At 38.1% G+C, this 21,764-nt stretch overlaps 1 protein-coding gene across 1 annotated transcript in view; it reads right to left on the reverse strand.

The window, feature by feature from the left end:
• Positions 1-1,248: 1,248 nt before the first annotated feature.
• The window catches only part of LOC122442456 (28S ribosomal protein S10, mitochondrial-like), a 43,226-nt gene continuing 22,710 nt past the window's right edge, over positions 1,249-21,764 (reverse strand). The window contains exons 4-9 of the mRNA XM_043470334.1: positions 8,059-8,123; positions 7,899-7,971; positions 5,848-5,984; positions 4,775-4,883; positions 3,171-3,260; positions 1,249-2,698 (exon numbers count right to left, since the gene is read on the reverse strand). Of these exons, the coding sequence (XP_043326269.1) occupies positions 2,615-2,698; positions 3,171-3,260; positions 4,775-4,883; positions 5,848-5,984; positions 7,899-7,971; positions 8,059-8,123 (558 nt within the window). The 3' untranslated portion in view covers positions 1,249-2,614. The remainder of the gene's footprint in view (positions 2,699-3,170; positions 3,261-4,774; positions 4,884-5,847; positions 5,985-7,898; positions 7,972-8,058; positions 8,124-21,764) is intronic.

The following is a 21,764-nucleotide window of genomic DNA, read 5'->3' on the forward strand; positions in this document are numbered from 1 at the left end:
TCCAACTCTCACATCCATACATGACCACTGGAAAAACCATAGCCTTGACTAGACCGACCTTTGTTGGCAAAGTAATGTCTCTGCCTTTTAATATGCTATCTAGGTTGGTCATAACTTTTCCTTTTCCAAGGAGTAAGCGCCTTTTAATTTCATGGCTGCAATCACCATCTGCAGTGATTTTGGAGCCCCCCAAAATAAAGTCTGACACTGTTTCCACTGTCTCCCCATCTATTTCCCATGAGGTGATGCGACCAGATGCCATGATCTTTTAGTTTCTGAATGTTGAGCTTTAAGCCAACTTTTCCACTCTCCTCTTTCACTTTCATCAAGAGGCTTTTTAGTTCCTCTTCACTTTCTGCCATAAGGGTGGTGTCATCTGCATATCTGAGATTATTGATATTTCTCCTGGCAATCTTGATTCCAGCTTGTACTTCTTCCAGCCCAGCATTTCTTTACTTGGCTACTCATAAATGTTGTAGTAAAGCTAATTTAATAATACAGTTTAAGGAACAAGGAATGGTAGCTGACTAACAGAAATGTTAAGAAAATAGACTGACTTAAAATCATTGCTTTATGTGTTTACTGTGGCATATCTAAGTGGCCCAAGGACATATTAAGTAATTCTCTTTGAAATCAAAACTACTAGGTGCTGAACAAGTTTAACCTGTAGAGTCTACCAATAGTTTAAGATAGACCTGAACACTATTTTATAGAATATAAAAAGAAACTATACTTCAGATCAGAGAAAGCAACAATGAATTCAGGGCTTCACTTCAATAAGACCATCTTAACTCACACCTGCCTTCTGGTTCATCCTGACATCAGGTCTACTCTTCTCACTACCTCTCATCACCACTACGAACAGACAGTGAGACTTGGGCATTAATTCTCATTTTCAGAATGCGCATTTTACTCAGGAGACCCAATTTAAAAGAACAAACAAAACTTTCTCAGTCTGAGGATAAAGAAGTTACCTAGTTTATATGAAGTAGGCTTCAAATATGCCAATTACTTATGTCAAGGAAATACCACTAGTTTTAGTGTGTAGTTTATCTCTGTATTTATCTTAAAGTGAGATTTTAATATATAATGTGAAGAGCTAAGTAATCTGGTTTACAGGCTACTTTAGTCTGAAAACAGGTGGAAGTGGAAGTATACCTTTAAAGGAGAGCCACCAGAGGTGAGTGTGCACAAGTCATCCTATTATAATTATGTGAGATACCGTCTGTAATAAAAGCACAAAAACAGTTAGATGTGGGTCTGTATTTACTTTTAAAGAATCTTTTTATAGTGAAAATGAGCCACAATGGCTGCTCTGTTATGTATATTTACTATTATATTGCTTCTGTTTAATTGATTAGCTCTTAATCCTGGGGCTTATACCTGGGCTAGTCATGCTTTATACATTTGTGAATGACAGTCCACAACTGAGCTGAAAACAGAATGAGGTCTTGGTGGACAAGGCTGTAATTCTTTTCAAGTTAATGACAGTAACGTAAGTCTGATACATAAGCAGAGTGCATTCAGAACACTCATACCTGATAGCAGGTCAGGAAAAGAGAACAGGGACTCCAGTCTAAGGGGGGGAAAACTGAGAAGTCATAACTACCCCAAAGATGAGAAGGAAACCACAAGACAAGCACCTGATTCTTCTGTAAAAAGGAAACGAATCAGTCCCTTGGGGTTGATACACCAACAGCCTCAGCCCATTGTCATCCTGCCTCTTTCAGAGCTTTTTACTACTATCTAATTTCATGGAAAAGTAGACATCTCCAAACAAAAAGAGTGCTATTCACCAAAAGAAAGAGGTCTTATCAGCATGGAACTTAATAAGGAAAAGTATTTATTTGTGCCTTGCACAATTTTTGAAAGCCATTACTGCTATTCTATTTTTGGTATTTACTACAGTACTGGGTGCAAAGCTAACAAAAGAAAAGCTTACTGAAAAAACGAATTACAGGATGAATGAACCAATAGTGATTTCTCGAGAGCTCAAATTCCATTACAGTGACCCTTCTAGGCAGCCCCAGAGGGGTTCAGTGCAAGTCACAAACATGCTTGATCTGCCGCAAAGTACATCCATTTTTAAGAATGTAATGCTTACATGGGGCAAAACTTGGAGCTCACCATCCCAAACTCTCATATGCCAGCCTACACTAATAAGGTAGGTATCAAAAACTCGAACTGCTCAGTGTTTAATTAACCAAAGGTTCCTTCTAGGTCCCTCAAAAGAAAAAAATGTGTGTGATGAGTATGTGGAACACTCATTTTTAGATGAATGAAAAGACAGAAATCACAATCAGTACAAACTAATAACTAAACAATAGTGGAATAACAAAATGTAAATCTGACTGTTTTGGCACAGAGTAGACCAAATGGTTTGCTCATATTTTTAAAAATCAGAACTGAAATATATGAGTCTTATAAAAGAACAGATAAAGTGGTTCTTGTAAAACAGTCCAGGGTATCATAAAGTTCTGATCCCTGCGTTCCACTGATCAGGCCTTGTGGCCTCAGGAGAGCAGTCGGGTAGACATGAAATAGCCCTCACTGGAGGGTCCCTCCACTTGACAGGTTCACTCCACATCCTGGCACAAGTGGTCACTGTGGGACTTTATGACTTGCTGTCTCCTTTTTCCTCTGGTGTTGTTTCCCAAACTGGCTTCTTGATGTGTTCTGGTAACTGTTCTAATCTTGTCTAGAGAGAAAAACAAAATTATAGTATAACAGACTTAACTGAACTTTTTAGCCACAAACTGAATGTATGCATTCTCTTCCCTCAAGGCCTCTGACCTTTTTCTTTTACCCTCTCATCTTGCTGCAGGACTTTGAAACAAGGTAAGGAAACTCAGTGGCAGATAAACTCTCACATATATAATCTGCTGTTCCTCAGTGATCTCCAGGGACCACCAATCAATGTGGAACCTGTGTTGAGACAACTGCTAAGAGGAAGAGGCATCAGAAGTTGCTCTGGGAGGATGTGGGCTGCATTCTGTTGAGCTGCCCCCACTGCTCTGGGGGCCGGGGGTCAGGGGGCAGACAGCCCAACCACTGGGGCAAGTCTGCCTCCAGGTCCTCCCCTCCACTGCGGCGGCTGGATCAGGCGGCAATGTATCAACACAATGATATAATAGACCTCCCTGCAACTGAGGTAGAAATTCAAGCCATACCTTTGTAACTTCCATGGCAACTCCTTCAGGTAAGTTTCGCTGAATATATTCCAAGTAGACATCTGCTGTACTTCCAGTGAGATGTTCTAACTAAAATTTCAGACATGAAATTGGTTCATGCTATGCTGTAGAAATTTTAAGACTTTTTTGGGGGGTGGGGTAAAATCAGCAGTCATTTCTTCATCAGTGGAATCTTCAGAATCCCAATAGGAAAAAAATGTAGTTCCTCTGGTTGAACTGGAGAAATATTACTCCCAAATGCCTTAAAGTCAGGGCTCCATGAAACCCAGATGGCAAACATGGTATCAGAACAGCATGAGAATTTCACAAAATAACTCAAAAGCAAACAAAAAATTAAATCATAAGACAGTTAGTATAAGATTTCCTGTATGCTCTATGGTGAGGTGAATAAAATTAAGGATTTTTCTTTTTCATTTAAGGGTAGGGCAATGTCTTAATACAATGCCTAGTACAGCGCTTCTCCTATAAAAGATGCACAAGCAATTGTTTTAATAACATTTACCCATCATTTATTGTGTGACAAAATAGTCTAAGTGCTTTAGATAAATACTCATTTAATCCTCACATTAACCTTGAGAGATGAGTCCCGTTATTATTTCCAATTTAAAGATGAAGGACTTAAGTAAGGCACAGGTCACACAGCCAGCAAATGCTAGTGCTTGGACCTGGCTGGCTGACCCCAGATCCCATGCTTTTCTCAACTACAAGACTGTGCTGGCCTGGGTGGCTGCACAAATGAATGATAATCAATGAATGAAAAACCTTAATGTTGGCTATCATGGATGTGGAGAATTCAGTGAGGATGAGAAAAGAATTATTAGAGTTGTGTGAAAACTTAGCTAGAGTTTCTGAAATATAAGCAAAATTATTCCAACGCTAGCTTAGTGTATAAAAATCAGTCAACATAGGGACTTCACTGGCTCTCCAGTGGTTAAGAATCTGCCTTCCAACACAGGGGATGTGGATCCTGGGCACCAAGGTCCCATATGCCACAGGGCAACTAAGACCATGCTGCAACTAGGGAGAAGCCTGTGCACCACAATGAAAGATCCTGCATGCTGCAATTAAGACCTGTCACAGCCAAATTAAAAAAAAAAACTGCCTGCCGTTTCTTATTAAAAATACTAGTCAACATAATGTGCACTCCTGAGTTAAAGTCTGAACTACTCCAAAAAGGGTTTCCTTGGTGGCTCAGACAATAAAGAATCCACCTGCAATGCAGGATACCTGGGTTCAATCCCTCGGATGGGAAGATCCCCTGCAGGAGGGCATGGCAACCCACTCTAGTATTCTTGCCTGGAGAAATGCATGGACAGAGGAGCCTGGCAGGCTACAGTCCATGGGGTCACAAAGAGTTGGACACAACTGAGCGACTAGGCAAACACTCTGAAAGATGGCTTTACTTGAATATTTTTCTATCATGCTTCTTCCATAAACACAAAAACCACTCATCTTCTTTACAACTGTTGGACATGGACTGACTGAAAGGAAGCCCACAGGCAAAGTTAAAGGAAAGTTATGACGCACTCGTGTGAAATTTGGGGCATTAAAAAAAAAAGCCTGAATATCTGAAATAAACTCACCTCTAAACATCTGTAAAGTGTTCTCATTTCATACTGAACTCTGTGCTTCTTGAAAATATGCACTGATTTGAGAAGAGTAAATCGCTCTATTTTCCTTGGAGGTTCATGTCTAGAAAATTAATGGGCAAAGCAAGACACTTAAGTGATGTTAAAACCTGAGTCACTGATATCAAAGCATGATTCCACAATTTTGTAGGTCAGGCTCACGCTCAATTATAGGCATTAACTATCACTTACAGACTTCCATTTGTTAAGAATGTCATCTCTAACAACTGTTGCCATAAAGCTCAGGCAAAATAAACGCGCAGACAGCAACAGGAACATTTGCCAGAGACCCAAAAAACAAGCCTTGTCATCCAAGTGCTCGGGCGCATACACACACACGCCTCTGGCTTTCACACCGCTGGGTCCTGCATAGACCAAATGTATGAACTGGGGGAGCAGCACCGTGTGTTGGACACAGCTGTGGTATCTGCTGTGTGCATTACAGATACATTGGTAAGCACAAACTACAGTCTGTTATGGGAAACGTGTGAGTTCCCTCAGTTCAGTTAGAAGGCAAGACTGGCAAAGCTCCAAATGAGTCTTGTTCAGCATCAGAGAGCAGAAGGCAAGACAAAGGAGGTGGTTATACTTGACCCTGCAGAGACTTCAAGGCCGTGTGAAGTCACTCTACTCATGCATCAAAGTATTGGGTTGAGTGATGTTTCTTAAGGCAGTTTTAAAACAATGGATATAATAGCAAAGATCATCAAATCCAACAGGTCTGAAAAACTGCGTGTTCACCTAATCCACCTCCCTGCCCCATGGAGATTTCAGACACACAGGCTTCTTCGGACTCCTATGTCTGTGCCATTTCTAGAGAAAGGATTCCTTCATTTTCCTTGTTCATTCTAGTATTTTAAAATTCTGGTAGACAGGAAGGAATGATTCTGCTTAGAATAACAAACCTCAACTCTCTCCATCATGAGTTTCTGTCCCATTTTAAGGGATCAGACCTAGCTGGGACTGGCACCATTTTCCTGACTGTGTTATAGCAGCTAACAGGTCAGAATAAGAAATATCATACTTACACTTTAATAGAGATACCAAGTTCTTTAGCAGCAAGCACTGCAAAATATTCGTAACTGTCCAATACAGCCTTATCATGGCCTTTTACTAAAACTGACAGGCGCTTATATAATGTGTCTGGTTCATCAGAAATGGTTATCTGCAATTTTAAAATCAAGAAGAAAAGCTTCAGTCGTGATTCCTCTAATATTTATACTGGAAAATTTAAAATATTATCCTCAACTGAACAACTTCACAGTTTACTAGTAAGTGGGGAGAAAAACACAGAGTAACATCTTTAAATATCTAAATACAACTACATTCAGACTCCAGAATGACCCTTAAGAATCAGTTATAACACAGTTTGAATCAAAAGGATTTTCAAGCAACCTACAAAATCACCAATGGAACCCTTTAGCTTAAGTTACTGAACCCCAAATACACAACAGGAAAAGATTTAGGGGTTTGTTAATAAAACTAGCTTGGTCAGAAGAACTGGACTGAGAATTAAACTCTCCCACTTCAAGCTAAATGACAACAGGCAAGTCATATACTAATCTCATTGCACTTTAGTCCTCTCATATATAAACAGGACAATACCTGTGCTACAGTTCATGGCATTTCTGCTGGGAACAAATAAGAGAGCACAGATTTAAGTGCTTATAAATTATAAACATCATTAAACAAAAGCGAGCTGTTGCTACTCATATTCTTTTTATTAGGTTTGTCCATGTTTATTTTGCCTGCCCTAATAGAAAAATGACTCATTTCTAGTTAAAATGTTATGACACTGATCATACAACTAACTTCTACCTCTTCCACCCTAATACTTAATGATCTTAGAAATAATGGGTTTGACATTTCTGACTTTCTTCCAAGACGTGAATTACCCTCGCTTCATTCATCCATCAAACCAACAATTTATATTACTAATCCGATGTTTCAGAGTTAAATCACTTTGTCCCTGAAAGCAGATCTACTTATTCACCAGGAAACTAGATACTCACTCGCAAGTACCCCCAAATATGGTTGTTGGAAGAACAGAAAATACTTGTATACTACTCTTAAGTGAAGGGACAACAGAGGGGGAATATGGCCCTAAGATGTGTAATGACTGGTCTCTATAGGGTTTTAAAGATATTTTGAATGTTACAAATACTAAAAATCGAAAGATTTCACATAAATATTGGAATTTCATGTGGAAAATGTATACAATATGACATCCCTAGGTCTGATTTTCCACATAACACAGGGGCTATAGCAAGGAGCAGCTGTTTGCTCAGAAAGGGCACAGCCTGCCCCTGTGGTCATCCTGTCACTTCCTTACAGGCCTGGCTCAGGCAGGCACCTGGAGACCCGGCATTCACACATGCTATAAAGTGACAACACTGAACCAGCAGTCCATTAGATATATCACAGTTCCATTTTGGTGTGTGTGGTGTGCGTAGACGATTACATACAAAGGTTTAGAGGATTCATACCAAACTGTTAAAGGGGCTTATTTTTGAGGGGTGGGACTGCAAGCATTTGGTTTGGAACTTGTAAGGATTTTATAAAAACTACAAATAACCCAAAAACTGGGTTGATGGAACCATGACTTTCACGTAAAGAAAACAAGGTTACACACTGCTCCTGGATTTTGCTTGTGATAATGCTCACTGTGAACAATAAAGCATTGTCCAGGCCCAGACTCACTGTCTTAAAATGAAAATAAAGACCTGAAGGCCCCACCCCCACTCCCCACCACACAAACCGCTTCTATAATACCAAGTATTCAGCATCACTAATTATGACAACTCTGCACACTGTACTGAGCTAAAAGCAAAAAGCTCATTCCCACAGTTATCTGGGGTAAGTAATTTATTCAATTAGCTCTCACCTTGACAGCCTGGAAGCAACCCTGAGCACTCAGGGATATCAGAGAATACTTTCCTCAGGCTCACTGTGGGTCTGCCAGTATTCTAGAACACATTTGTTTTATTCATAAAGTGTTTGGGAAACAGCCTCAAATGAAATAAGGAGGAAAATTTATCGATAATGTACCTTCTTATGCCAAGAAATAGGGAGTGCATACCGTAGGCTTGGTCAAATCCTTGGGGACATCAACGTGTAGGTTTGAAAACTGTACCCACTTCATATTGGTGCTGCTATGTGTGGAAACAAACAGAAATCTAAGTAAAACAACATAAGAGTCTATTTTCTTATCAATTTAGCAAATCCAATTATATACTTACAGAAGAAAGCCATCGTTTTTGGCTATACTGCTCCTAGAACTGCTTACAGAAAAATTCCTTGAACCCTTAAAAAAAAGGGGGATGTGTATCAGAATTGAAGTCAATTTCCAAACCAGTCATTGTTTCCATTAAAACCCAAAAGGATGCTTCAAACAACAGGTTTTCTCTTTATTTTAGATGAAGATATGGGGGTAACTGGGGCTTCCCAAATAGTGTAATGACAAAGAGTCCACCTCCCAATGCAGGAGATCCTTGGGTAGGGAAAATCCCCTGGAGAAGGAAATAACAACCCACTCAAATATTCTTTCCTGGAAAATCCCATGGACAGAGGAGTCTGGCGGGCTACAGTTCATGAGGTGACAAAAGAGACACAACATAGGAACTGAACAAACAAAACAAACAACTAGGGTAACTAAATGCCAAATTAGGCTTCATTAGGAAAAAAAATAAGACAATGGTAGAGTTGATAATCAAAAAGGACTCTCAAGCAGGCGCAGCTTTTCCTTCCGCGCTTTTGTGTAACACCCGAGGGCTGGAACCTAGCGCAGCGCGGGGCGCGCTCCATATAGAACAGCCGGGAGCCTGAGCAGCGCAGACGGAGAAAGCAGCGTCAGCCCCTCCCGGCAGCGCCAGCCCCGCCCCCGCAGCGCCAGCCCATCCCCGCAGCGTCAGCCCCTCCCAGCAGCGCAACGGAACTAGCTAACTGAATAAGAGTCCACCTCCGCCCGCCTGTGTCAGGGCGGAAATGAGGCTCTGAAGAGACCGGCAAACAGAAGCCAAATTAACAAAGGGAACCGCTTCAGAAGGGACTGGTGCAACAGATTAAAATCCCTGTAGAAAACACCGACTTCACCGGAAGGGCCCTGTAGATATCGAGAAGTGTAAGCTGGAACGAGGAGCTATCTGAAACTGAGCCGAACCCACACTGACCGCAGCAGCTCCAGAGAAACTCCTAGATATATTTTTACTTTTTTTTTTCTAAGTAAGGAAAAAAAAAATTTTTTTTTCTTTTTATATCTTTTTTATTTTTTCTCTTTTATTTTCCTTTAAAATTCCCTATTACTCCCCCATTACTCCTTAACTTTCATTTACATAGATTTTTACGATTTTTTTAATTAGGGGAAAAGAAAAAATTTTTTTTTCTTTCTTTTTTTTTTGTTTTTTTTCTTTTTTTTCTTTTTTCTTCTTTTTTTCCTTTTCCGTTTTCTCTTTTATTTTCTATTTTTCTTTTTCTCTTATTTCTTTTAAAGTCCTCTAGAACTCCTCTACTACTCTTCATTTTCATTTTCACTACACTATAACCTTACCAAAAAAAAAAAAAAAAGAGAAGCCCTATCTTTAAACCGAAGATTATTCTCTCCCAATCTTGACTCTCTGTTTTCTACCTCAGAACACCTCTATTTCCTCCTTTCCCCTTCTCTTCCCAATCCAATTCTGTGAATCCTTGTAGGTGTCTGAGATACGGAGAACACTCTGGGAACAGACAGCTGCGTAGATCTGTCTCTCTCCTCTTGAGTCCCCCTTTTTCTCCTCCTGCTCATCTCTATCTCCCTCCTCCCTTTTCTCCTGTTCATGTAACTCTGTGAACCTCTCTGGGTGTCCCTAACAGGGGAGAATCTTTTCGCCATTAACCTAAAAGTTTTATTATCAGTGCTGTATAGTTGGAGAAGTCCTGAGACTACAGGAAGAATAAAACTGAAATCCAGAGGCAGGAAACTTAAGCCCAAAACCTGAGAACACCAGAAAACTCCTGACTACATGGAACTTTAAGCAATAAGTGACCGTCCAAAAGCCTCCATACCTACACTGAAACCAACCACCACCCAAGAGCCAGTAAGTTTTAGAGCAAGACATACCACGCAAATTCTCCAGCAACACAGGAACATAGCCCCGAATGTCAACATACAGGCTGCCCAAGGTGACACCTAACACATAGATCCATCTCAAAACTCATTACTGGGCACTCCATTGCTCTCCAAAAAGAAGAAATCAAGTTCCACGCACCAGTACACTGACGCAAGCTTCCCTAACCGGGAAACCTTGACAAGCCAATCGTCTAACCCCACCCACTGGGTAAATCCTCCACAATAAAAAGACCTCCAGAATACAGAAAGTCCACTCCAGACACAGCAATCTAAACAAGATGAAAAGGCAAAGAAATACCCAACAGGTAAAGGAACATGAAAAATGCCCACCAAGTCAAACAAAAGAGGAGGAGATAGGGAATCTACCTGAAAAAGAATTAAGAATAATGATAATAAAAATGATCCAAAATCTTGAAAACAAAATGGAGTTTACAGATAAATAGCCTGGAGACAAGATTGAAAAAGATAAAAAAGATTGTTTAAATAAAGACCTAGAAGAAATAAAAAAGAGTCAATTAAAAATCGAACAATGCAATGATATGAGATCAAAAAACACTTTGGAGGGAACCAAGAAGTAGAATAACGGAAGGCAGAAGGATAGATTAAGCTGAGGTAGAGATAAATGGTGAAATAATGAAGCAGAGAGGAAAATAGAAAAAGGATCAAAGAAATGAGACAGACCTCAGGGACCTCTGGGACAATGTGAAACGCCCCAACATTCGAATCATAGGAGTTCCAGAAGAAGAAGACAAAAAGAAAGGCCATGAGAAAATACTCGAGGAGATAATAGCTGAAAACTTCCCTAAAATGGGGAAGGAAATAGCCACTCTAGTCCAAGAAACCCAGAGAGTCCCAAACAGGATAAACCCAAGGCGAAACACCCCAAGACACATATTAATCAAACTAACAAAGATCAAACACAAAGAACAAATATTAAAAGCAGCAAGGGAAAAACAACAAATAGCACACAAAGGGATTCCCATAAGGATAACAGCTGACCTATCAATAGAAACCCTCCAGGCCAGAAGGGAATGGCAGGACGTCCTGAAAGTAATGAAAGAGAATAACCTACAACCTAGATTACTGTATCCAGCAAGGATCTCATTCAGATATGAAGGAGAATTCAAAAGTTTTACAGATAAGCAAAAGCTGAGAGAATTCAGCACCACCAAACCAGCTCTTCAACAAATGCTAAAGGATCTTCTCTAGACAGGAAATGCAGAAAGGTTGTATAAACGTGAACCCAAAACAACAAAGTAAATGGCAACGGGACCACACCTATCAATAATTACCTTAAATGTAAATGGGTTGAATGCCCCAACCAAAAGACAAAGATTGGCTGAATGGATACAAAAACAAGACCCCCATATATGCTGTCTACAAGAGACCCACCTCAAAACAAGAGACACATACAGACTGAAAGTAAAAAAAAAAAAAAAAATATTTCATGCAAACGGAGACCAAAAGAAAGCAGGAGTCGCAATACTCATATCAGATAAAATAGACTTTCAATAAAAGCTGTGAAAAGAGACAAAGAAGGACACTACATAATGATCAAAGGATCAATCCAAGAAGAAGATATAACAATTATAAATATATATGCACCCAACATAGGAGCACCGCAATATGTACGGCAAACACTAACGAGAATGAAAGAGGAAATTAATAGTAACACAATAATGTGGGAGACTTAATACCCCATACTCACAACTAGGTAGATAAAACTAACAGAAATTAACATAGGAAACACAAACTTTAATGACACAATGGACCAGCTGACCTAATGATATCTATAGACATTTCACCCCAAAACAATAAATTTCACCTTTTTCTCAAGTGCACATGGAACCTTCTCCAGAATAGATCACATCCTGGGCCATAAATCTAGCCTTGGTAAATGCAAAAAAATTGAAATCATTCCAGTCATCTTTTCTGACCACAGTGCAGTAAGATTAAATCTCAATTTCAGGAAAAAAATTTTTAAAAATTCAAACATATGGAGGCTAAATAACACACTTCTGAATAACCAACAAATCATAGAAGAAATCAAAAAAGAAATCAAAATATGTATAGAAATGAATGAAAATGAAAACACAACAACCCAAAACCTATGGGACACTGTAAAAAGCAGTGCTAAGGGGAAGGTTCATAGCATTACAGGCTCACATCAAGAAACAAGAAAAAACCCAAATAAATAACCTAACTCTACACCTAAAGCAATTAGAGAGGAAGAAAATGAAGAACCCAGAGTTAGCAGAAGGAAAAGAAAATCTTTAAAAATCAGGGCAGAAATAAATGCAAAAAGAAACTAAAGAGACCATAGCAAAAATCAAACAAACTAAAAAAGCTTGGGTTTTTGAGAAAAAAAAACAAAATTGACAAACCATGTAGCAAGACTCATAAGAAAACAAAGGGAGAAGAACCAATCAACAAAATTAGAAATGAAAATGGAGAGATCAACAACAGCACAACACTGAAATACAGAAGGATCATAAGAGACTACTACCAGCAGCTCCATATGCCACTTAAAATGGACAACTTGGATGAAATGGACAAATTCTTAGAAAAGTATAACTTTCCAAAACTGAACCAGGAAGAAATAGAAGATCTTAACAGACCCATCACAAGCAAGGAAATCAAAACTGTCATCAAAAATCTGCCAGCAAACAAAAGCCCGGGACCAGATGGCTTCACAGCTGAATTCTACCAAAAATTTAGAGAAGAGCTAACACCTATCTTACTCAAACTCTTCCAGAAAATTGCAGATGAAGGTAAGCTTCCAAATTCATTCTATGAGGCCACCATCACCCTAATTCCAAAACCAGACAAAGATGCCACAAAAAAAGAAAACTACAGGCCAATATCACTGATGAACATAGATGCAAAATTCCTTAACAAAATTCTAGCAAACAGAATCCAACAACATATTAAAAAAATCATACACCATGACCAAGTGGGCTTTATCCCAGGAATGCAAGGATTCTTTAATATCCGCAAATCAATCAATGTAATACACCACATTAACAAATTGAAAGATAAAAACCATATGATTATCATCAATAGATGCAGAGAAGCCTTGACCAAAATTCAACACTCATTATGATTAAAACTCTCCAAAAAGCAGAATAGAAGGAACATACCTCAACATAATAAAAAGCTATATATGACAAACCCACAGCAAGCATCACCCTCAATGGTGAAAAATTGAAGCATTTCCCCTGAAATCAGGAACAAGACAAGGGTGCCCACTCTCACCACTACTATTCAACATAGTGTTGGAAGTTCTGGCACAGCAATCAGAGCAGAAAAAGAAGTAAAAGGAATCCAGATAGGAAAAGAAGAAGTGAAACTCTCACTGTTTGCAGATGACATGATCCTCTATATAGAAAACCCTAAAGACTCTACCAGAAAATTACTAGAGCTAATCAATGAATATAGTAAAGTTGCAGGATATAAAATTAACACACAGAAATCCCTTGCATTCCTATATACTAACAATGAAAAAACAGAAAGAGAAATTAAGGAAACAATACCATTCACCATTGCAACAAAAAGAATAAAATACTTAGGAGTATATCTACCTAAAGAAACAAAAGACCTATACATAGAAAACTATAAAACACTGATGAAAGAAATCAAAGAGGACACAAACAGATGGAGAAACATACCGTGTTCATGGATTGGAAGAATCAATATTGTCAAAATGGCTATTCTACCCAAAGCAATCTATAGATTCAATGCAATCCCTATCAAGCTACCAACGGTATTTTTCACGGAACTAGACCAAAAGAATTTCACAATTTGTATGGAAATACAAAAAACCTCGAATAGCCAAAGTAATCTTGAGAAAGAAGAATGGAACTGGAGGAATCAACCTGCCTGACTTCACACTCTACTACAAAGCCACAGTCATCAAGACAGTATGGTACTGGCACAAAGACAGAAATATAGATCAATGGGACAGAATAGAAAGCCCAGAGATAAATCCACGAACCTATGGACACCTTATCTTTGACAAAGGAGGCAAGGATATACAATGGAAAAAAGACAACCTCTTTAACAAGTGGTGCTGGGAAAACTGGTCAACCACTTGTAAAAGAATGAAACTAGAACACTTTCTACACCATACACAAAAATAAACTCAAAATGGATTAAAGATCTAAATGTAAGACCAGAAACTATAAAACTCCTAGAGGAGAACATAGGCAAAATACTCTCCGACATAAATCACAGCAAGATCCTCTATGACCCACCTCCCAGAATATTGGAAATAAAAGCAAAAATAAACAAATGGGACCTAATGAAACTTAAAAGCTTTTGCACTACAAAGGAAACTATAAGTAAGGTGAAAAGACAGCCCTCAGATTGGGAGAAAATAATAGCAAATGAAGAAACAGACAAAGGATTAATCTCAAAAATATACAAGCAACTCCTGAAGCTCAATTCCAGAAAAATAAATGACCCAATCAAAAAAATGGGCCAAAGAACTAAACAGACATTTCTCCAAAGAAGACATACAGATGGCTAACAAACACATGAAAAGATGCTCAACATCACTCATAATTAGAGAAATGCAAATCAAAACCACAATGAGGTACCATTACACACCAGTCAGGATGGCTGCTATCCAAAAGTCTACAAGCAATAAATGCTGGAGAGGGTGTGGAGAAAAGCGAACCCTCTTACACTGTTGGTGGGAATGCAAACTAGTACAGCCGCTATGGAAAACAGTGTGGAGATTTCTAAAAACCTGGAAATAGAACTGCCATATGACCCAGCAATCCCACTTCTGGGCATACACACTGAGGAAACCAGATCTGAAAGAGACACATGCACCCCAATGTTCATCGCAGCACTGTTTATAATAGCCAGGACATGGAAGCAACCTAGATGCCCATCAGCAGATGAATGGATAAGGAAGCTGTGGTACATATATACCATGGAATATTACTCAGCCGTTAAAAAGAATTCATTTGAATCAGTCCTAATGAGATGGATGAAACTGGAGCCCATTTTACAGAGTGAAGTAAGCCAGAAAGATAAAGAACATTACAGCATACTAACACATATATATGGAATTTAGAAAGATGGTAACGATAACCCTATATGCAAAACAGAAAAAGAGACACAGAAATACAGAACAGACTTTTAAACTCTGTGGGAGAAGGTGAGGGTGGGATGTTTCAAAAGAACAGCATGTATACTATCTATGGTGAAACAGATCACCAGCCCAGGTGGGATGCATGAGACAAGTGCTCCGGCCTGGTGCACTGGGAAGACCCAGAGGAATCGGGTGGAGAGGGAGGTGGGAGGGGGGATCGGGATTGGGAATACATGTAAATCCATGGCTGATTCAAAGAATAAAAAAAAAAATAAAAATAAAAATAAATAAATGTAAAAAAAAAAAAAAAAGAGTTCAACCTTTCATTCATTTATGAAAAGCCAACCACCACACCCAGTGTTGAGGTCATCTGCTCGTCCTTACCAGACACACAAAACAGGCTGCCCATTGGCCCCATGACAGTTTAGAACCTCCGCTTTGGTGCCCTTCACTTTAGGGTCAGGTGAGTTAGCTGTCATTCCTACAGTCCTGCTGCCATGTCACTGGTATCTGAGCAGTTGTTCCTTGTGGCAGAGAGCAGATACCTCTGATCTCAGATCCCATCTCTGTTTCCAGTCCCCATAGACCTGGCTTGCCATATGGCCCAGTTTTTCCATTCTTCTTCTGCAAGCCCACATTTCTCAACTGAGACTTTGAAGTCTGCCACTCCTAGGGGTTAAACTTTGCATGCCCACTCATGACTACATGATTTTTTTTTTTTTTAAGGAAATGCCATTTCACCCTTCTTTCCCTCCAAAGTGGTAGGAATTCACTTCTCCAACCTCAGAAGCAAGCATCATTAAACCCTTTAGTTTCCCATCAAACCACTAACCCCACTCCTGAACTATTCTGTTTCACATTCCTGCTCCTAAGTTTGACAGTTATTTGGAGATAAACTCTTCCCAGACTCCTGAGGCCAAGATATTAGGACTTACAGGTTAGACTATGGATTGTTAACTTCTGAAATGATTACTTATTTCCTTGAGAAACTGGTCAGATAGAAATTTCCCAACTGATAATCCACCTATGATTAAACTAAATATAATAATCAGTTCAGTTCAGATCTGTCACTCAGTTGTGTCTGACTGTGACCCCACAGACTGCAGCACACCAGGCCTCACTGTGCATCACCAACTCCGGGAGTTTACTCAAACTCATGTCCATTGAGTCCGTGATGCCATCCAATCATCTCATCCTCTGTCATCTCCTTCTCCTCCTGCTTTCAATCTTTCCCAGCATCAGGATCTTTTCAAATGAGTCAGTTCTTCGCATCCAGGTGTCAAAAGTGTTGGCATTTCAGCTTCAACATCAGTCCTTCCAATGAATATTCAGGACTGCTTTCCTTTAGTATGGACTGGTTGGATCTCCTTGCAGTCCAAGGGACTCTCAAGAGTCTTCTCCAACACCACAGTTCAAAAGCATCAATTCTTCAGTGCTCAGCTTTCTTTATAGTCCAACTCTCACATCCATACATGACAACTAGAAAAAGCATAGCTTTGACTAGGCAGATCTTTGTTGGCAAAATAACGTCTCTTCTTTTTAATATGCTGTCTAGGTTGGTCATAACTTTTTTTGCAAGGACAAGCGTCTTTTAATTTCATGGCTGCAGTCACCATCTGCAGTGATTTTGGAGCCCCCCCAAATAAAGTCTGTCACTGTTTCCACAATTCCTCCATCTACTTGCAATGAAGTGATGGGACAAGATGCCATGATCTTAGTTTTCTGAATGTTGAGCTTTAAGCCAACACTTTAACTCTCCTCTTTCACTTTCATCAAGAGGCTCTTTAGTTTTTCTTCACTTTCTGCCATAAGTGTGGTGTCATCTTCTTATCTGAGGTAATTGATATTTCTCCTGGAAATCTTGATTCCAGCTTGTGCATCATCCAGCCCAGCATTTCTCATGAGGTACTCTGCATATAAGTTAAATAAGCAGGGTGACAATATACAGCCTTGACGTACTCATTTCCTGATTTGGAACCAGTCTGTTGTTCCATGTCCAGTTCTAATTGTTGCTTCCTGACCTGAATACAGATTTCTCAGGAGGCAGGTCAGGTATTCTGGTATTCCCATATCTTTAAGAATTTTCCACAGTTTGTTGTGATAATAATAGATAATAATAATAGAGTATTATTTTGTGTCAGGCACTCTGACCCTTAACATGTATTGGACGATTTAATCTGTACAGAAATCCTGAAAAAGCTGATGCCTAGGATGGCTAAATATGTTTTCTGAAGTTTCACAGTTAGTAATTGGCAGATGAAGAATTCAAACCCAAGTTTCCTAACTATAATAAGAGTTTATGATCTTAACCATCACATTAATGTAAAAATCTGCTGAGAAAACCATCTGCTGATTAAAATAAATTGTAGAAAGAGGCACAATTTGTAGGCAGCAGTATAAATGTGACTTATTTATCAATCCTTAGAAACATAAACTAACATTTTAAGGGAAAAGACAACTAGAAACTCAAATCTTTGACTTGTAGTCTTAAATAAAGTAACAAAAATCCAATGATACTATTTTGATCTTGAGATTCTGATTCCTCTAGAAATGAAACTGAAAATTGGAGAACTGTGAAAAAGATGCTTCTCCTTAAGTGAAAATAAAAACAGTTTGAGGAAATTGTATAGTCTGATAAGTTAATATAACTGATGGGGAATACAATGTTAAATCTAAAACTGTTTCCCCCATGCGATTCAAAGATATATATGTGTAGATACTTCCTACCCTCAAGAATCCCACAACTTAAATGCTAAGATCTCAGATAATTTTGGACTATACATTTAATTCAAGTTTTAGAGTTATAGTCAAGATTAAATGATCAGATCACTGGATTGTTGTTTCTGTTATTAATGACAGAATGAGAATCAAAGCACCTAGGATAATTGCATGACCGTCTTTCTGTTTCTGGGAAAGACCAGAGAAAGCTTTCTCTTGGACTATGTAAAAAGAAAACACATATAAATCCAGAGTGTAATGTAGTGTTCTGTGACCTGCTGTGATGCACACTACTTGCTTTTGTTCTATTGACCGAATGTTATGACCTATAAATAAGCTAATGTTTCATGACCTTAAGTAACATTTCTGCTTGATGTTCCAGGTGGATTGTATATATTTGCAAATTTCAAATCAGCACTTGGAAATAAGTCAGACTAAGAAAGGCAAATATTTGTGAGTTCACTCCTATGTGGAATATAAAAAACAAGCAAACTAAGAGAAAAACCTAATAAACAAACAAACCAAACCAAACAAAGCATACAGGCAGGTACAGAGAACAGCGCTATGGTTATCAGAGGGAAAAGGAAAAGGGAGAAAGGTGAAATGGGCAAGGGCATCAGCTGTATGGTAACAGGCGTAAATTAAACTTTTGGTGGTGATCACTAGTGTATACAGAAGTAAAAGTGAAAAGCCGCCAGGGAAGCCCGAATGCTATACACATGAAGCTTAATATTATAAACCAATGCTATCACAAATAAAAAACAAATCAACATTTGGATAACAAATTATAAAAGGACACTGTAGAACTAGAAAATTGAATAAAACCAGTGTTTTAGCTTTTATGCTTTATATACTAATTTTTATTTAAAGTCTTTGTGTAGAATCTTATGCTAAATTACCATTCTTCTCCAGCCAATTAGCCCCCCTAATTACAGCCACTGACAGGAGAATGGCCCTGTAAACTGACCTCCATTCTATAGGATCCATCTAGTAACCACATGCAGTGGAGACTGAGGAATTGAGACCCATCATGTGAAGAAAGCTGAGCGTCGAAGAATTGATGCTTTTGAACTGTGGTGTTGGAGAAGACTCTTGAGAGTCCCTTGGACTGCAAGAAGATACAACCAGTCCCTCCTAAAGGAGATCAGTCCTGTGTGTTCATTGGAAGAACTGATGCTGAAGCTGAAACTCCAGTACCTTGGCCACCTCATGCAAAGAGTTGACTGATTGGAAAAGACCCTGATGCTGGGAGGGATTGGGGGCAGGAAGAGAAGGGGACGACAGAGGATGAGATGGTTGGATGGCATCACCGACTCGATGGACATGAGTTTGAGTAAACTCTGGGAGTTGGTGATGGACAGGGAGGCCTGGCTGTGCTGTGGTTCATGGGGTCGCAAAGAATCGGACTCGACTGAGCAACTGAACTGAACTGAACTGAACTGAACTGATGTGACCACAGAAGCTAGAAGAAATGTGCAGTCTAAACCTTGTTCAGTTTGCTTATTAGTTATAACAGATGATTTTTTTTAAAGTAGTTGTATTGATAATGTTCATTTAAATCCATGCCATATAAATCATTTCTACTGCTAATGGTGTTAGAAGCTATAAATTCTAGACCACTTGGAAAAATCAGGTTTGAAGCACTTCACTCTGTTTTCCTGGAACTAATCACAGGATTATATTGAGCTTATAAAGTCTGGCTATGAATGTACCTAGAACATTCTAGGAATATCTCCAATATAGAAGTTAGTGATTTCACTAACATTGCAATCAAATGTTTTATAATAGCACGATGTGCAGAGAAACTGGGTATTTTAATAAAAAAATTCTTCCAAGTTTCTTCCATTAAAAAAACTTTCATCCTGAAATGTAAAAAAGTGAGGTAGGCATATCAAGTGTAGTATTACTAAGGAATCAAGTAACAAAATAGACCCTCAAATAATACAGAATTTAGTCAAATGCCAAGAGTATACTGAATTGATTTTAGTTTCAAATGATCTTGAATTTGTGTTTTTAAATAAGATTTTAAAATTACAGTATCATCCTCATTTTCTCTCTCTCTTAAAAAAGTTTACATGAGAGGTAAATTTTATTTATTCCTTAAATTAGAAAATCATAGGAGGCTTCATTCTACTTAGATGTGTACCATTCCTAATGAGAGAGATAATATACATTTGTATTTCCTTTTGAAATGTTTTTCACAAATTTTAGAACATTCCTTCTCTAAGCTTTATACAAAGTTTGTGGGGGAAAAATAAGAGCTAACATAGCCAACAGTAATAAAATAACATTTTAAAGTAGAAAACTTGATTTAAAATTCAGATTTAAGCAACTTATATATATATATGAGAGGTTAAACAAGGTTCATATATTTTAATGTAAGGTGAGCGCTGTATTAGTTTCTTACTCTTAAAATAACACAGCTTATTTTTTAAGTAAATACTTTAACAATATTTACAGATCCGTTTAAACATTTTGGAACATATATACAAATCTCTGATGTAATCATGGGAATTATGTTATCTCCATTTAATTACATGAGAAAAATTAGAATGAAATTTAATGATTTTTCTCAACTAGTTTTACAAATTATAAGGTCTCAAATGCAAGATGTTCTGTAATCTCTCAATACTTACATATTTCCTTCTGTTTTTGTTAACCAAAAGTATTTTTGAGGTGTTTCTGCCCCAGAGATCAGTTTTTTTTTTTTCCTTTTTACCAAAGATTCTGGTGTATAATTAGGTTAAAGAGCTAATGAACCTTCCCTGGGAGATTTTTCACTCAGAAAATGAAATGTAGAATGCTCCCAGGAGCTGTGAATGAACAAAGGAAGGTGGTTATATTCAAGACAGCAGCTTAAAAGAAAAAGACAGCAGCTTAATCTTCATTGTTGGAAAATCTAGGCTAAGTGACCCCAGTTCAAAGATGCTTCCATTATCCAGAGACTAGATCATTTTCCAAATCTTAATTGACAGATCTTAAAAGGGTGTTTTGACATTATAGAATGTCCACATTGCTAGAGACATCACATAAATACAGAAAAATTTACACTTGTCTAAACAGCTAAATAAAGATGGATAAATGAGGGAGAAACCTATGGATCTTAATGATAATATCTTGGTAGAGAGAACAGGTTCAAATAAATGGTTGAAAACTACAAACTACTCCTCCACGTGTGATTTTCTCCATGCATGAACCATTACCAAAGTTTGTTAAAGAATTTCTCTTACAATCTATTCTGTATAGCATAGTTAGAATAATGTCCCTAAGTGCCATATTGCTTGAGCACCACTTTTCTTCCTAAAGAGTTAACAGAAGACAGACATCATAGTAAGGGGAAAATATATGGGTTTATATTTAAGGTAAACAATACAAAGACTAGCTGTTTATTTACTAACTGATCTTGCAAAATTATTTAACCAATTTTCCTTGTATAAACTGAAACTTCCTCGACATGTCTTGCATTCTACTGTCTTACTGTTTTGCTGGGGCATTCCTCTTCCTGAAATGCTCACTCCTTTATTTTGCTTATCTAAAGCCATCCAGTCTTCAAGACTCAACTCAAATGTTTACTTCCCTGGATCAAGTAAGGTAAAAGATTCCTTCCTATTCGGGTTTTCAATACTTCTAAACTTGTTCCTGTCATATAACCTTTACCAGAAAACAAAAACAAAAAAACAACATACTATTTCTTCTGGTGGGCTTCCCTGATAGCCCAGTTGGTATATGGTAAACACATTAGGTAAACTCAGTAATGCTATAATATCTACAAAATGATCATGGGGATCAATGATTGTATACTTAGAAATATTAATAATTGGTTGACTAAAAAGTTCAGCCAATGACACACTTGATTGTAAACCTAAAAGAAAATTTCATATGGATATGCAAGAACCCTCTTTCTAATCAATATTTTATTACCTTGAAGAAGGACATCAATGTAATGTTCTTTAAATCTACCAATAACATCAAATGGAAAATAATATGCATTGCATTGAAAGACAAAATCAGAACACTATTCA

This window comes from Cervus canadensis, chromosome 5 (assembly GCF_019320065.1).
Source record: "Cervus canadensis isolate Bull #8, Minnesota chromosome 5, ASM1932006v1, whole genome shotgun sequence".
Classification (NCBI taxonomy): Eukaryota; Metazoa; Chordata; class Mammalia; order Artiodactyla; family Cervidae; genus Cervus; species Cervus canadensis.